The following is an 18,394-nucleotide window of genomic DNA, read 5'->3' as shown; positions in this document are numbered from 1 at the left end:
TTTCAGAAACAGATTTAAGAACAACTTCACTGATGCCTCTCGCTCTTAGCTTTGCAAATATCTCACCCTAAACAGAATGAGAATGATTCGGATTTAACTATTAAAAACAAACAAACAAACAAACAAACAAACAGTTTCTTTCCTTCAAATTCAGATTTATGAGAGCTTGTAGATGAAAAGCAAAAACAAAGCATCACTACCTCTGAATCTCTTCTCATCTGTGCCGCATACCACACCAGTCTGAAACTATGCCCTGCACTGATCGCTAAGTCCTTAACTTTCACAAGTTGGTCCTAACAGAGCAATTTACTTGTAAAAAAAAAAAAAAAAAAAAAAAAATCTGTCTCTGATTGCTACTGCTTCTGCAAATAAATTTGCAGGCCACATGTGTCTACTGCAGGCATATATGTGTGTTCTTGAAGACCTTGGAGAGATTGCCATTGAAAATCATAAATCCCACTGTCCGCAGGAACGCTGAAAAGATTGGAGGTGGTCACACACAGCAAAGCACGAAGAAGTTACCTGTGGCTTTCTTCAAGCTATTTCGAGGCCGGGCAGGCGTGGGGCGGGGGGTCTTCACGGGGTCCCTGGGACCTTCCTGGCAGTCTCCCCCTCTAAAGCCGGGGCAGCATCTCCATTCCAACTGTGTCACTGTCTTGTACTTGGTGACATATCTGGGTCTGAAGTTCACACGATACCTGCCGAAGAAAAGCGTGGCATCTCTTCACTGCGGCTGTCGAGAGCGTTCCTGGCTCTCCCCGACCCGGACCAGAATGAACAGGATCCAAGCCCCTGTCTGCTTTCTCCGAGCTGACCCAGAGGCGACCACTGGTCTCTTCAGTCCATCCCTGACCCCCTGGGGTTCAGCCAAAATCAGATTGGCCTCCTTCTTCCATCTCTTAGACCCACCTGCACCCAGGTCCCCTCCCACTGACGGCCAGAGACAGACCACCTAGAAAAGCCTGGCCCCACAACTCCCAAACTGAGCTTTTGTTTTACCCACAAATTTTTGTTCTACTTTTTTTTTTTTTTGTCGCTGCTTTGTGGAGATTTTTTTCTGGGTAACGCAGGGTCATTTGTCTTATATTTTAAAGAAACCTCCCCAGCACCTTTGTCTCCCATAGCATCTGTGCATTTATCGTGGTACCTTCCTTCCTGCAAAGGTAGCAGGCTGTGAGCCTTCAGAGATCTATGTTCAGATCTTTTCAAAGAGATGCCCTGATCCATACAGCTGATGATGGAAATAAGAATCCCTTTTAAAGTGTATCTTTGGGTGGCTCAGTGGGTTAAAGCCTCTGCCTTTGGCTCAGGTCATGATCCTGGGGTCCTGGGATCGAGCCCCACATCAGGATTTCTGCTCACCAGGGAGCCTGCTTCCTTCTCTCTCTCTGCCTGCCTCTCTGACTACTTGTAATCTCTGTCTGTCAAATAAATAAATAAAATCGTAAAAAAATAAATAAAGTGTATATTCCCCAGGGCACCTGGGTGGCTCAGGCAGTTAAGTGTCCAACTTTTGATTTCAGCTCAGGTTATGATCTCAGGGTCATGAGTTCAAGTCCCCTTGAATTCATGGAGTTGGGGCTTGGATGGAGTTGGGCTCCATCTCCATGACTCTTTCCCTCGTCCTCTGCCCCTCCCTGTCCTCTCGAAAGAGAGAAAGAAAGAAAGAAAGAAAGAAAGAAAGAAAGAAAGAAAGAAAGAAAGAAAGAAAGAAAGAAAGGAAGGAAGGAAGGAAAGAAAGAAAGAAAGATAGATGCGCAAACCACAGAGAGATTCTTGTGATGAGCTGTAACGTCCTCCAGACCCAGGGCTGGGCCTGGAACAGAGACTGGCAATCCAGCAGCCCCATGGACACTCAGAGGGAGAGGGATGGATGCAGGAATCCAACAGCTGTGTGCTGCTCAGGGGAAAGTCGGGGGGCCCATGGGACCTGGTGCCAGCCAGCTGACTCCACCTCTGGCATCCAACTTGTGGTGAGGGAGTTCAAAGTCACATTCCTGAGAAAATTGCAAATTACTAGAGATAATGGGCTTTTGGCCCCCGGGGGTCAAAACCATGATACCTAAAACCTCAAGTGGAAGGAACTCCCCCACCAACAGGAGCCCAGGCAACCCTCTGGACCCTGGGGACAGCGCTGTCCCAAGCATTAGTGTCCCAACGTCTGCCGCTGTCCCGGTTCCACTGGCCCTTCTAGGGCAGTGGTTCACAGCACTGGCCAGGCATCAGAATCACCAGGAACCATAACGAACTGCCAACCCAGTGCCGCTGCCTCGCTCTTAGAGGTTCTGATTTTAACTGGTCTGCAGTGGGGCCTGGCTGTACGGATTTTGAGAAGCTCCAGAGGGAGACATTTTCAAGTCTCCAGAAGAGAAAAGTCTCCAGAAGGAAAGTCCAATGAATGAAACAGAAAAGAAGGGCCCCTAAGTGGTGGGGGTGGGGCAAGTCTTCCCTTCTAGGCTCTTCATTCCCTCTTACTGCTACCACATCCCCTGTCAAGGCCCAGCTTTTCAGTTTCCCCTTTGCACAAATGGGAAAACAGGGGCTCCTAAAGGTCAGGTGTCCTGTCCAAGTTCCAATGGTCAGGAAGGGCCGGGGCTGGGATTTAAATCCAAGTGTTCTCTCCTGTACCCCAGACGGCCCTCCCAGCATGCAGAAGCAGTGACTCGGGAGACTGCCTTAAATTTGAAGCAACCCCACCCGCCCAGAGATGTTCCACAGCCCTACAAGCTGGGTCAGAGGGTAGTTGCCATCCCCGTTCAGAAAACACTTGTCTGAGCATCCGACCCGGGCCAGGAGCACACCAGCCCCCAGGCCCCCAGCACCGTACCTACCAAAAGAATTCCCTGTGTGGTCCTAGAAATGATCAAAAGAAAGAAAGAAAGAAAAATCCACTTCACTGTTTTGCATGCTCAAATATAGCATAATGCTGCAAAAATGTGTAATCTCAGAAAAACGCCGTTCCTCTGAGCATTTAAGACTGATTGTGAAAATGTGTTTGCGCTCGGGGGTTGTCCCTGAGCCAGCAGATGACAGCCCCTGGCAACCCCTTCTGGCTGCTGGCTGAGTGGGACCAGGGGAGCAAAACCTGAGGCTGCACGTCCGACTCCCCCCACCACCCTCCCACCCGGAGGCCTTGGCCCCCGCTGCTGAGACGAGTGTAAGAAACTGCTCGTCCTTCCAACACACCTCATTACCTTCTTTAAAGCCAGTTATTACTTTGGAACCAGCTCATAACTTAGGGAAGTTCCCTGGAGTTCCTGCCTTCCTCTGCAGCCCCACGCACATTCCCCAGCCCCACCCTCCGCCCCCAGCAGCTTGCCGTGGGCTTTCCAGTTGGCGGCACGGAGTTCAGGTTGATAGCATTTCTGACCGAGTTTTAAGTCCAGCATGTGCAAGAGGCCTCCCTAGCCAGCGGTGACAGCTGGAAGCCATCAGGCGGCCACCTCCAGCCGAGGGAATGTTCATGTCCCGACTGCTCCGTGCATGAGGACGTGGGTCCCAGAGATGACTGCAGGTCCTCAGGCCTCAGTCTGGGGGATGGGAGGAGAGGAGGTAGGGTTGTGCAGCCCCGCAGCTTTCCTGGGATTCTTTCCCCCACCATAGAAACAGGGTTCCCACCACCTCGAGAGCCAGCCAGGAAATTTCTCAGAGGATGGGAGGAACACAGTAGGAACCCTGGGTCCTCCTTCCATCCCTCAGTGCTCTGCAGGACAATATCTTGGCCAGTGAGCTTAAAACAAAACAAAACAAAACAAAACAAAAAACAGGCTTTTACACTCAAAATTCTAATTTAACTGGTCTGGGGCCAGGGGTGCCCAGGCATCTGTACCTTTCAAAAACTCCCCAAGTAATTTTCAAGTGCAGCCAGAGTTGAGAAGTGTAGCCCAAAACTCAGGGCACCCATCAGCCTTCCTTCCTTATTGGAGGGGGGAGCCTCTGGGGCAACCAAGGGCTGGACAGCCAGGCAGGGGAAGTGAATTGACCCAAAGAAGCCCAAGTGTTACCCCAAGAACCCTTGGGTTGTAAGCACACAGGAGGTGCCCCCTTGGACACTTACTAAATCAGCCAACTGACTGCACCCATCTGGGGGTGGCCAAGCAGAAGGACTGACAGCCCAAGGCACAGAGTCAAGGCGGTGCTGGGCTAGAGCTAGAAGGCTGACTCAGGCTGCAGCCTTGGCCTCCATCCCAGTTTTGGGTAGAGACTGTAACAAAATCCCGTCCCTCAAGGGAGCCCCGTCCACAGCTGCCTCAGGCACTCCCGGGGGCCCCTGGGGGCTGCAGCGGCATGCCGCCCCACAGCCCGAGCCCACCCCAACCTCTGCCAGTGCTCTTTGTCCCATCTTCTCAACTCTCCTTCCTTGCCTCTCCCTCTGAATCCTTTTTGGGGTGTGGGGTGGTGAAACAAGGGTTCTCCCTTTTTATGAGTTCAACCACCATGTCAAGACATCAGGTCAGCCCAGAAGATTCTACTGAGAAGGAAGGCAAGAAGAGGACTGGAAAAGTTGAATCAGAGTTCAGGGACCACAGACTAGAAATGTCCCCATTGAAACAAACTGTGACAAAATGACTGTTGCCATTTGAAATCCCCTGGCCCCCACCCTCACCCCATACATGCAGAAAGACTCTTTCCCACTGACAGGAGGTGAGACTTCTTTCATAACATGCCTCCATTCATGCTTGTTCAGTGTTTGTCTTCTCACAGACCAGAAGCCCCATGAGGGCAAGAATTCCAGCTGGTTTTGTTCTCTACAACATCCCCATTTTTAAACATAGCATCTGTCCTATTGTAGGTGCTCAACGAACAATGAAGTACTAATCATTAATCAATAATTGATCAGTCAAACAGTAATTTAATGATACTAAGTCTACTTTGGATGAGGTATGGAGGAATCCAATGTTCATATTCAAAGCCCCAGAGTCATCCTCACGTCTCACCCCAGCAGACGTGAATTCCTGAGCCTTCCCAGAACCAAATCAAGCTCCACAGTCCTTGGGTCATGATGGCTTGGACAAAAATCGCACACCAGAAGGTGACCTCAAGTTGTGTTGACCCAGAAGATAGCCATTAATCAGGTGTGCCTTTTTAAATCTACACTAATTACAAGTAAACCAAAGTGAACATTCAGTTCCTCAGACACACTGGCCACATTTCAGGAGCTCGGGAGCCACGTGTGGAATTAGTATGAACAGCTCCATCACCACAGGCGTCTATGGGACAGAGCTGGCCTAGAGATTCACGGGACTGTCAAGGGCCAGCAATGGGCACACATCTGTTCATCTCTTTATTCCTACCCCACACCCACCTGTCTTCTTTCTCCTCTGGCATCCCTCCCAGGTTGCCAGCAGAAGGCTTTTCAGAAATAACCACACGTCCCTGGCAGAGGATCATTTCTACACGGTAAGGATCTGCAAGTTAAGGATCATTTCCCCGCATTTAGTATTCACCTGTAACTTCTTTTGTGAATACACATCACTAAAAGTGCACAAATCTGAAGCCCAGTTCCCCCACTGGTATACTCACTTGACCAGGATTTCTCCCAAGAACAGACTTTCTAGTAAATTCCTCTCTTTCTCCATCACTGGCTTATCCCCAAAACCCCAGAACTAATTCTTCTTGCTTCATTCCATGTGTGGTCCTGCACAGTATCCACTGGAACAGACTGTTAGGATGGAGAAGGAAGCCAGAAAGAGAGGGGCCTCCCTCTCTCTGGTAGGGAGCACCCTCAGCCTGAAGAAACAACCACCGATCTGGGACAATGCCAGCGTGTACATACAAGCAAGAAGGCATTTCAGCAAGTGTCAGGACGCACATCCAGGCAGACTCGGTTATATGACATTCCTGAACTACCAAGTTTTCCACATCTAGGCACGGAATTCACTTTTTGTTTTTGACTGCGGTAAATATGTATAACATACGTGTGAAATACACATAACATCAACTAAACAAGCAGGACTACATCAAACTGGAAAGCTTCTGCACAGCAAAGGAAACCAAGAGAACAAAAAGGCAACCTAACTGAATGGGAGAAAATATTTACAAATCATATATCTGAGAAGGGGTTAATAGCCAAATACATACAGAACTCATACAACTCAGAGCAAAACCAAATTCTTTTTGATGAAAAAAATAGGCAGAGGATCTGAATAGACAACTTTCCAAGGAAGACATACAGATGGCCAACAAGTTCATGAAAAGGTGCTCAACATCACTAATCATCAGGGAAATGCAAATCAAAACCATAATAGGATGTCACCTCATACGTGTCAGAATGGCTGGTATCAAGAAAGATGAGAAATTGGGGCACCTGGATGGCTCGGTGGGTTAAGCATCCAACTTTTGATTTTAGCCCAGGTCATGATCTCAAGGTCCTGGGATCGAGCCCCACATCAGGCTCCCTGCTCAGCAGGAAGCCTGCTTCTCCCTCTTCCTCTGCCCCTCCTCTGCCCCACTTGTGCTCTTTCTTTCAAATGATAAAATATTTTTAAAAATATCTTTTTATGAAAAAAAAAGACAAGAAATAACAAGTGTTGACAAGGATGTGAAGAAGAGGGAACCCTGGTGCACTGTTGGAGGGAATGTAAATTGGTGCAGTCATGGTAGAAAACAGTACGGAGATTCCCTAAAAAAATTAAAAATGATGCCACCATATGATCCGGCAATCTCACTCCAGGACACTTATCTGAAGGACAAGAAAGCACTAACTTGAAGAAATATGTGCCCCCCCCACCATGTGCACAGCACCATTACGCACAATAGCCTAGCTATGGATGCACGTAAGTGTCCGTGGATGGACACTTGAATGAACGGATGGTACACACACACACACACACACACACACGAATATTACTTAGCCATAAAGGAAGAACGAAATCCTGCCATGTGACAACACATATAAAACTTGAGGGTATTATGCTAAGTGAAATAAGTCAGATAAAGACAAATACCGTCTGATCTCACTTACACGTGAATCAAAAACACAAAAAAACCCATAAGGTAACCAAAACCAAGCTCATGGATGGAGAGAAAAGATTGGTGGTTGCCAGAGGTAGGGGATGGGGGTGGGAGAAATGGATGCACTGGGTTTTTTGTCAATTTAAATTAATAAAATAATTCAAGATTTTAAAAAAAGAATGGGAGAAATGTACCAACCCTAGGTCTGAAATGGCAAGGGGAGCACGAGTTATCAAAATGTAGGGAAAACCAAGTAAGTATAGTATTAAGGGAAGGCCGCTGGACAGGAGCTGGGGCCTTCAGTAGAGGAAACTGGCACTGCCAACTCCACCCTGGAGGGAGAGAGCGGATGCCTTCCAGTGGAGCAACGCAGAGCTAGATGGTGAGAGAACCCAGTGAGGGAATCCAGTGAGGCGGTATGAGTGAGACGACTGTGGAAGCCATAACCAAGTATCCCTAGACCACAAGCAACAGCCCTTCTCACGAGTTACCTGAACGACAGGCAAGGAACATCTCACCTCTGGGCCACAGTTTCATCAATACAATGAAAAGATGAAATCACAAGCAGCAGAGAGGCAGGCAGAGAGAGGAGGAAGCAGGCTCCCCGCTGAGCAGAAAGCCCAATGCGGGGCTCCATCCCAAGACCCCAGGATCATGACCTGAGCCGAAGGCAGAGGCTTAAACCCACTGAGCCACCCAGGCGCCCCAGAGAAAGAGTATTTTTAAGACAAGGAGATGCTCGGTGAACTGAGCCAGGGCTGCTCAGATCAACAGTTAGAGAGGACACTGGGTCAGAATAAAGAATAAAATAAGCAAGAGGAGGTACAGCGTGGCCCCCAAAACCTCTCTCATAGAGTTTGCTTGTGAGAAATAGGAAGCTAACCAGGAGGTAACAGGGGGCTGAAGAAGCATTAAGCATATCTTCCCCCCAAGTTCAGGAAAATCCTAACCAGGGAAGAGTGTTGAGAGGGAGGAAAAAGCTGAGAGGTGGTGGGGGAGCCATGGAGAAGCATTCCTGGTCCTCATCCAGGGGACACTGCTCTGATGAATTAGCATCTAATGGTGGGCGGGGGGCGGGGGTGGGAGCAAGAGGACTGGGATGCCAGGGGGTAACTGATTCAAACCCAGTTCCTAACAAAACAGAGAAGTACCATCTTGACCATTTTTACAAGCGCCATTCAGTGGCATTAAGCCTTCTCACACTGTTAGACAACCATCGCCCCCAGAACCTTTTTCATCTTCCCAAACTGCAGCTCTATACTGGTTAGACACGAACTCCCCATGCTCCCTCCTTCTCAGCCCCTGCAACCGCCATTGCACTTTCCATCTCTGTGAATCTGACCTCTTCAGGGACTTAACAGACGTGGAATCATACAGCGTCTGTCCTTTCATGAATGCCTTATTTCCCTTAGCCTAATGTCCTTGTAGGAGAGAAAGACACTTTTCCTTTACCCTCTTAGGTTCAATCTGGGTCCTGTAAATTAAACTGACAAAAGACAGGAGATAAGACATCCAAATTTTTACGTGTTTGGAGGCTTTACAGTAAAAAGTGAAAGCAAGCAGTTAGACTCAGGAGACTACCATTTTAACACAGGGTAATGAATTGTGAAGTCATGAGACCAAGGAAAAGGGTTTGGGCTTCTAGGGGCAATAAATTGTGGGACTGTGGCTAGGAAGTTTACGGAGGAAACTGAGGGAAGGCAAGGGTTATTTTAGTAAGGTTTGCTCATGCAGTCTCATCTATGTACAGTGATGAGGGTCATTCTCTTCATCCTGGTACAGGGGAGACAGAAACTCAGGAAGACAGAGAGTTCTTCTTGTCTCTGCTTTTCCTCAACTGCCTTCAGGTTAAAATAACCAATATGCCAACACGGCACGTTTTGGTATGGCCTGTTCTGAAGTCCTTCACCTGCCAGGTTCACCCATGTTGTAGCCCAGGTCAAAGTCTCCCTGCTTTTTTACAAAGTTTGGTCTCATGTGCTAATTTAGAGATTGACAAGACAGTAAACTAATTTTCTAGAAACTACTTGTGACAAATGGGTTTCTTCTGGCTTCCACTGTTACTGTTTTCCCATTAGTGAATAAACAGATGTGTTCTTTACGGAAGTAGCAACAGAAAACGCAATCAGGCAACAGAGGCTACAACGTTTGAAACTGGAAGTGATTCCAGAACTCTCTTACTGACAATCAAACCTTGGCCAATGGAAACCATGGGCATCTACAAGGACAATCTCTACAGTCTGAGAGGTGACTCTATCCACCCAAGGTCCCTTCCAACACTAACTTTCCACAGGATGAAAAAGGCTCCCACACAGGACATAGTGAAGGAACCAAAAGGCCTTCTTTCAGATGAAGGCACATCACACACACGAACCAGAATTTTCATCTTATCTTTTTCTGCTGTACGACACAATTTTAATTAGATCTCTGCATGCAGAAATTAATGGAAGGAAAGAAATAGAAAGTATTTTCCTTGGCTTTTAGGCAAATCCATCTGTTAAAGGCCAGAATGCTTGGGCAAACATATTTCTGAAATACAAAATGCATCTAATAAAACCAAAAGTTGGATGAGCCCTGACTGAAATCAGATCACAAGATAGCTCTGTTCACTTAAAAAAAAAAAAAAAAATCCTAGACCAAAGCAAGGTGTTCAAAATTAAACCGTACCCACAGGAGACTGTCTGCTTCCCCTTACGAAGGGACAGTATTTGCTGGAGACACCACAATCGTTAGCTGCTTATTTTGTTTCCTCTTGAATTAATTTCCTTATGTACTTAGAGTGGCAAGCTAGATTTCAAAACCTAGACTCCTCTCTACTCCTCAGTGGTTTGCTCCGACCACACAGCATAATTTTCCCCCTTCATCCTTTAAGATGGTGCCCCCCACCACTTCCCCTCGGGACAGAGCCACTCTGCAGTCCTAAAGAAGGTGACCGAGGATCACCACCACAGCTTGGTGGAGGCGGGGTCCCAAGTTCGGAGTAGACGGTGCAGTAGATATTCTTGGGTCGCTGGCGAGAGCAGTGGGTAGCTTCCTTCAGAGAAAGCACGCAATGTTAGAAAGGACCACGTCTCCAAGGGCAGGGTGTGTCCAGCACCATGAAATACAGCTTATGCATGTGCTCCTAGGAGTCCACGTTATTAGTTTGCACTTCCTGACTTTGGGAAATCCATCACCAAAGTCAAGCCACAGTGGGGAGGAGAGCTGGCCAGGCCAGGGCAGGCTCCCGGGGGGATGGCTTTCTGGAAGGCTCAGTAATCCACAACGAAGGTCTGCATTCTCCCGCAGGATTCCTTCCAGAATGGTCACTGGGGCTGCAGGATGCTTCCCTCCCACCTCCCCCTCCCCCGAAACAATTCTATACGGTTCCATTCCTCACACTGACATCATGTTTCCTCATTCCCAGAACCAGAATCATATGACACTCCTCCTGCTCACTCCCCGATGCCCTCATCCTCTGGGTTCCCACAGCTCGAGACATGAGAACATCTGCCGGCTCAGCCCTCCCCAGGATGCTCAACGCAAACCCAAACCTTTCTTTCCAGAACTACCAAATAACTCTACTTTGATTATTTCCTCTTTTTTTTTTTTAAAGAGAAGTCATTTCCTCAAGTTCTTCTATGAAAATCACAGTCATTTCAAAATCTTTTTTCCTGTGCTTCCTTTGATTTAGTTTGCAACATCCATCCCTCCCCTATAGGGATCTCAGTCCTTTGGCTGCAGACCATGGATGTTGGCAAGCTTTAGACCACACCTGTGACTGGGTGAGGTCCCTGAGACCCTGAGAAAATCCCAAGATAGTAGGAATTTCCCAGCAGATACAAAAACAACACCTTCTTCCTTTGGGTCAATCCATTCTCAGTAAAAGTAATAATCTGACGTATTGCAAATACAGGAACACTTCCATTTCTTTTCTAATTTATGACCACACTGGGGAGGAAAAGGACCACAATGTTATAGTCTAGTTTCCTAGGTCTCACATTGTCCAGGATAACCCAATATTCCTTTAGGGTTCTTTTCTTTTTCTTTTTCCTTTTTTAAGATTTTATGTTAAGTTACTTTAATTTAATTTTATTTTAATTTTTTAAAAAGATTTTATTTGTGTATTTGACAGAGACACAGCAAGAGAGGGAGCACAAGCAGGGGGAGTGTGAGAGGGAGAAGCAGGCTTCCCATCGAGCAGGGAGCCTGATGTGGGGCTCAATCCCAGGACCCTGGGGATCATGACCTAAGCGGAAGGCAGACGCTTAAATGACTTCGTTACCCAGGAGCCCCCCTTCAGGTTTTTTTTCTTAATCCACATTTAACACAGTGAGGTAGAGAGATTTCTATTCACCTGCACTCCATTCAGAAAGAGCATGGCTTTTCTTTGGAAGGTGCTGCCACAACCCACCTCAGCCCAGGTCTGGGGGTATGGACGAACAGGGGGTGGGGACTGCCTAGCCAGCTGAGAAGAAGGATTTGGCTTATTTGCTCTCAGATGGGTATGGGTGACAGAGCACGAGGTCAGCAGAGGAGAAAGAAGTGAGGGTACTCTTCTCCAAGATGCCTGAGGTGGCCAATGGAGGTTTAAGGCTGAGGACACAGTGGTATCCTCTAACCATAGCCACAGTCTTCAGGAGAGGCCTCACTACCCATGCAGTCTTGTCGGACTGGGTTTTCTCAGGGCATTGGAGGCTGTTCCCTAAGTTGGCCTGCTCCGTGTGGTTCTGAGAGAGCCATACAGAACCTAGGTGCAAGGGGGCTGTTGGACAGTATGCCTTGGACACCATCCCAGTTTGTAGGGAACCTTCTGGGCATCCACAATTCTTTGCAAATTGAGAAGGGAGACAAATATAGACTGTGAGGTGAAGGGGAGCCCAACTGACATCAGTTAACTAGTTTTAAAGATAGTGGCTTGCTTCCATTTCCTTGAAATCATACTTATTTTTTAAGAAAAATTACATAGATTGCATTATTGTGTTGTTTACTTTAAGTAAAACAATATGTGGTTTCAGTAGCAGTTCCTGTTCTCCCAGTAAGCAGTGCATGTCCTGGCCCAGCACCCCCAGCCTTCACTGAAACCAGCTTCCATCTTGTACAAATAAAATACATAGGCCAGCATACTTGCAAAGCCACAAATTATTCTTTGAAATACGTCCCTAGATTTTTATAATCGATCTTTCTCAAAATGAAGTTCTGTTTTTGGTCACTGTATCTTCCCAAAACCACCAAATCATTCTTTACACTGGTGTTAAAAGAGATCACGGGGCACCAGAGAGGCTCAGTCGGTCACCTGACCAGCTCTTGGTTTTGGCTCAGGTCATGATCTCAGCCCCGCCTGGGGCTCTGTGCTCAGCCTGGAGTCAGCTTGAGGTTCTCTTCCTCTGCCCCTTCTGCTCATGCTCTTGCTCTCAAATAAATAAATCTTTTAAAAAAAAAAAAAAAAAAAAAAAAGAATACCACCCACTGATGATCTTTCTCTGTGTGTGTCTCTCTCTCAAATAAATAAATCTTAAAAAAAACAAAAACCAGTAAATAGGCCCCAAATGGACTCTCTTGTGCTTAAGCCCCATATCAGCAAACCAAGACACAGTATCTAACCTGCCTCTCCCAGGAATGTAACCTTTTATCAGTTAATCTAGAATTACCTGTTCAGCACTAATGAGGTAATCTACCGACAGACCCCTTTCAACACCATTCAAAAGCAACCTTGTCTGAAACACTCCACTCTTTGCTAGAAACTTCCTTTTCCCACCATTTTCTGCCTATAAAAGCCGTTCATTTTGAACAACTCTTTGGAGCTCCCCCACCTCTACTAAATGGGGTGCTGTCTAATTCATGAATTGCAGAGTAACAACACTATAATCTTAAAAATTTACACAGTTGAATTTTGACTTACAGTTGTATAACATGAACCTTTACAGACCAAAAGCTGTATCACCTGTTGGTGACATAGTCAATGTACACTTACATCTTGGCAAAAAACTTCTAAAGTTTACATTGAAACTGCCAGTTCAAGAAGCTGAATTACATCATGACTTTGACTGATTTAACTGGAATCCACCACACCTCAAATCCTCATTTTAGCGCAAGCCACCTCACTTTCATTCAGTATTAACAATTATTTTCAAGACTATATGTGTGTCACAACCTCCATTTTAAAAACACAAACCAAAGACAGTTATTCAAATTGATGGTCTCCATAACTAAAAATCAATAACTGAACTCAACACATATGATTCTTTTTTTAAAAAAAACACATATGATTCTTAACAATAGGAGGAAAGATAAGCTACAATCACAGGTCCTCCCCAAAATAAAGCATAGTGTAAACTATGGACCTTCAGGTTATTATCATGAGTCAATGCAGGCTCATCGACTGTACCAAATGTACCACTCTGGTGGGGTATGGTGAGAACAGAGGATGCTGTGCGTGTGGGGAGGAAGCAGGAATGTGGGAAATCTATGCACCTTCCCTCAATTTTATAGTGAATGTTAACTGTTATAAAAAATAGTCTTAATAGAGAAATTAAAACCCGCATGCTCTCCTTCGCGGGTGCATTCAGCAAACACCCCTTGGATGCATACCAGGTGGTACCCAGCCACCACCTTATGGCTCTCCTTGAGTCTCTGGGATCCTATACTGAGCAATCATATCTGTGGAGAAGGTATGGACAACATCTAATTCTATTATCCTTGACAATTGTAGCTGCTCCAGTCCCAACCCAGCCAAAGACCAGTTGTGTCAGACAAGACCTGAAAACTTCTCTAATCCTCAGTTACCTCAAATATAAATTGGCATCTATAAGTACATAGCAATGCAGGCCTACCTCAAGAAGCAAGAAAAGTCTCAAATATACAACCTAAGCTTACACCTAAAGGAGCTAGAAAAAAAAAAAAAAAACCCCAGCAAATAAAGCCTAAAGCCAGCAGAAGAAGGGAAATAATAAAGATAAGAGCAGATATAAATGATATAGGGAAAAAAAAAACAGTAGAACAGATCAATGAAACTAGGAGCTGGTTCTTTGAAAGAGTAAGATTGATAACCCCCTAGCCAGACTTACCAAAAAGAAAAGAGAAAGGACTCAGATAAATTAAATCAGAAATGAAAGAGGAGAGATCACAACCAAAACACAGAAACACAAACAACTATAAGAGATTATGAAAAATTATATGCCAACAAATTGGGCAATCTGGAAGACATTGATAAATTCCTAGAAACACATAAACTACCAAAACTGAAACAGGAAGAAATAGAAAACTTGAACAGACCTATAACCAGCAAAGAAATTGAATCAGTAATAAAAAATCTACCAACAAACAAAAGTCCAGGGCTGGATGGCTTCCTAGGGGAATTCTACCACACATTTTTTTTAAAGGTTTTATTTATTTATTTGACAGAGAGAGAGAGCAGAAGTAGGCTGAGTGGCAGGCAGAGGCAGAGGGAGAAGCAGGCTCTCCTCTGAGCAGGGAGCCCGATGCGGGGCTCAATCACAAGACCCGAGCCAACCCACTGACCCACCCAGGCACCCCCATAAGTGTTCTGTAGTTTTTGGAGTACAGATCTTTTACTCCTTTGGTTAGGTTTATTCCTAGGTATCTGATGGTTTTCGGTGCAACTGTAAGTGGGATCGATTCTTTGAGTTCTCTTTCTACTGCTTCATTACTGGTGTATAGAAATATAAGACATGGGGCACCTGGGTAGCTCAGTCGGTTAAACATCTGATTCTTGGTTTACACTCAGGTCAGGATCTCACGGGTCATGAGGTGGAGCTCAGGCTCTGTGATCAGTGGGAGTTATGCTTAATGAGTCTCTCCCTCTGTGCCTCCCCTAACTTGTATGCAAGCTCTCCCTCTCTCATTTGAATAAATAAATCTTTAAAAAAAAAAAAAGATATGCAAGACATTCCTGTATGTTGATTATCCTGTGACTGCTCAATTCATGTATCAGTTCTAGCAATTTTTTGGTGGAATCTTTCACGTTTTCTAGAGTATCATGTCATCTGCGAATAGTAAAATTTGACTACTTGCTTGCCAATTTGGATGCTTTTTATATCTTTTTGTTGTCTGATTGCTGTGGTTAGGGCTTCTAGTACTATGTTAAATAATAGTGGTGAGAGTGGACTTCCCTGTCTTACTCCTGACCTTGGAGGAAAAGCTCTCAATTTTTTCCCATTGAGGATGATAATAGTTGTGGATCTTTTGTATATGGTCTTTATGATGTTGAGGTATGTTCCCTCTACCCCTACGTTGTTGAGGGTTTTTATCAAGAATGGATGCTGTACTTTGCCAAAGGCTTTTTCTGCGTCTATTGAGAGGATTATATGATTCTTATCCTTTTGTTTATTAATGTGGTGTATTTGATTTGCAAGTACCAAACCACCCTTGCAGCCCAGCAATAAGTCTCACTTGGTTGTGGCGAATAAACTTTTTAACATACTGTTGGATTCAAATTTTTGCATCCATGTTCATCAGGTATATTGGCCTGTAATTCTGGGGTGGGGTCTTTGTCACATTTTGGAATCAAGGTAATGCTGGCCTCATAGAATGAGTTTGGAAGTCTTCCTCCCATTTCTATTATTTGGAACATTTTGAGAAGAATAGATATTGACTCTTCTTTAAATGTGTGGTAGAAGGGGCACCCGGGTGGCTCAGTCATTAAGCGGCTGCCTTCGGCTCAGGTTATGATCCCAGGGTCCTGGGATCAAGCCCCACATTGGGCTCTCTGCTCTGTGGGGAGCCTGCTTCCTCCCCTCTCTCTCTCTGCCTGCCTCTCTGCCTACTTGTGATCTCTGTCAAATAAATAAATAAAATCTTTAAAAAAAAAAAAGAAAACTTATGAAAGAAATTAAAGATAACACACAGAAATGGAAAAACAACCCCATGCTCATGGATTGGAAGAATACTGTTAAAATTCCATACCACCCAAACAAATCTACAGATTTAATGCAATCCTTATCAAAATACCACCAGCATTTTTCACAGAGGTAGAACAAACTATCCTAAAATTTCTATGGAATCACAAAAGACCCTGAATAGTCAAAACAATCTTGAAAAAGAAAAACAAAGCTGGAGGCATCACAATTCCAGACTTCAAATTGTATAACAAACCTGTAAATTGGGTGTGGTGCATAAACAATGAATCTTGGAACACTGAAAAAATTAAATAATAAAAAAAAAACCCTGTAAACATCAAGACAGCATGGTACTAGCACAACAGACACATAGATCAATGGAACAGAATGGAAAATCCAGAAACGGACCCTCAACTCTATGGTCAACTAATCTTTGACAAAGCAGTAAAGCATATCCAATGGAAAAAAGACAGTCTCTTCAACAAATGGTGTTGGCAAAATGGTATAGAAACATATGAAAGAAAGAAACTGGACCACTCTCTTACACCATACACAAAAATAGACCCCAAATGGATCAAAGACCTAAATGTGAGACAGGAAATCCTACAAGAGAACACAAGCAGTAACCTCTTTGACATTAGCCATAGTAACTTTTTTATAGATATGTCTCCTGGAGCAAGGGAAACAAAAGCAAAAATAAACTACTGGGACTTAATCAAATAGAAAGCTTCTATATAGTGAATGAAATAATCAACAAAACTAAAAGGCAACCTACTCAATGGGAGAATATTTGCAAATGACCTAAAGGGTTAGTATCCAAAATCTGTAAAGAACTTATCAAACTCAACACCCCCCAAAAAACAAATAATCCATTTAAGAAATAGGCAGAAGACATGAATAGACATTTTCCCAAAAACGACTTCCAGATGGCCAACAGACACATGAAAAGATGCTCAATATCATCATTAGGGATATAGGGAAATACAAATCGAAACTACAAGGAGATACCACCTCACACCTGTCAAAATGGCTAACATTAACAACAGATGCTGGCGAGGATGCGGAGAAAGGGGAACCCTCTTACACTGTTGATGGGAATACAAGCTGGTGCAGCCACTCTGGAAAACAGTATGGAGCGTATTCAAAAAGTTAAAAATAAAGCTGCCCTATGACCCAGCAATTGCACTACTAGGTATTGAGCCAAAGGATACAAAATAGTGATCCAAAGGGGCACATGCATCCCAATGTTTACAGCAGCAATGTCCACACTAGCCAAACTATGGAAAGAGTGCAGATGTCCATGGACAGATGAATGGATAAAGAAGATGTGGTATATACATATAATGGAATATTACTCAGCCTTCAAAGATAATGAAATCTTGCTATTAGCAACAACATTTATTTGAGAGAGAGGGAGAGTGAAGGGAAGAAGCCGACTCCCCACTGAGCAGACAGTCTGATGTGGGACTTGATCCCAGGACTCTGAGGTCATGGCCTGAGCGAAAGGCAGGTGTTTATCTGACTGAGCCACCCAGGTGCCTTAGCAACAACAGGGATGAAGCGGAGTGTATTATGCTAAGTGAAATAAGTCAGTCAAAGAGAGACAAACACCATATGATTTTACTCATGTGGAATTTAAGAAACAAAATAGATGAAGATGGGAGGAGGGGAAAAAGGAGAGAGAGGGAGGTAAACCATCAGATTCTCTTAGCTATAGAGAACAAACTGAGGGTTGATGGAGTGAGGTGGGTGGGGGGTGGGCTGGACGGGTGATGGGTATTAAGGAGGGCACTTGTTGGAATGAGCACTGGATGCTGTATGTAAGTGATGAATCTCTGAATTCTACCCCTGAAACCAATACTACACCATATGTTAACTAACCAGAATTTAAATGAAAACTTAAGTAAACAAATTGGCATTTTAATATTTGCACCCCCCTTTTACCTCTCAGATATTGGAAAAATAAAATTTGACAATAGCTGTGCAAACTGTGAAACTATAAAGCTTTATCTAAGTGATATCCATACACTCCGTGTGCTATGTGATAAATTTACCATAAGGCAAAAAACTGCAATAAGACTAAAAATATGGGTTCCTTCCATAATAATGGTCTCAAGTGCCCATGTGAAAAACTGTAGTTGGTTCCTGACCAAAGGTGATGAACAATGCAGAGACTGTCCCATGCGTAAAGGCAATCCTGCCATAACCTTCAAGTGACAGTCCTTGAACTAACTTGCCTTGCTTCACACATGTGGTCCATTTTGTGGAAACACACTACACACACCACCATGACAGCTCTTCATGTACCCTCAACCTGTGCAGAGGAGGGGCCACCGGGCTATTTGACTGGGTGGCTGCTTCTTGAGCTCTGCATGGCCAGGTCTGCTTCCCCCACCACACCCACCACATGTTCTCCATGGATGGCATGGACTGAGCTCCCTCCCAACACCCCTTGTCTCCCCCCACCCAGTGCTCCCTCTCTCAGAGCTGTTTTGCACACATGGTCTGATCAACATCTGGAGGCGAAATTCCGATGGTGTCCCAAATCAAAAACCTTCCATGGCTTCCCTTTGCCTAAATGAGAAAGCCCAACCTCCCAACAC

General features: G+C 45.0%; 1 protein-coding gene across 1 annotated transcript in view; it reads right to left on the bottom strand.

Annotated features, from left to right (window-relative positions):
- The window catches only part of EMILIN2 (elastin microfibril interfacer 2), a 54,521-nt gene that overhangs the window by 23,967 nt on the left and 12,160 nt on the right, over positions 1-18,394 (bottom strand). Inside the window, exon 3 of the mRNA XM_032859825.1 lies at positions 523-698. Coding sequence (XP_032715716.1) covers positions 523-698 — 176 coding nt within the window. The remainder of the gene's footprint in view (positions 1-522; positions 699-18,394) is intronic.

This window comes from Lontra canadensis, unplaced genomic scaffold (assembly GCF_010015895.1).
Source record: "Lontra canadensis isolate GAN:19392208 unplaced genomic scaffold, GSC_riverotter_1.0 scaffold17, whole genome shotgun sequence".
NCBI lineage: Eukaryota > Metazoa > Chordata > Mammalia > Carnivora > Mustelidae > Lontra > Lontra canadensis.
This window is presented reverse-complemented; position numbering and strand designations above follow the sequence as displayed.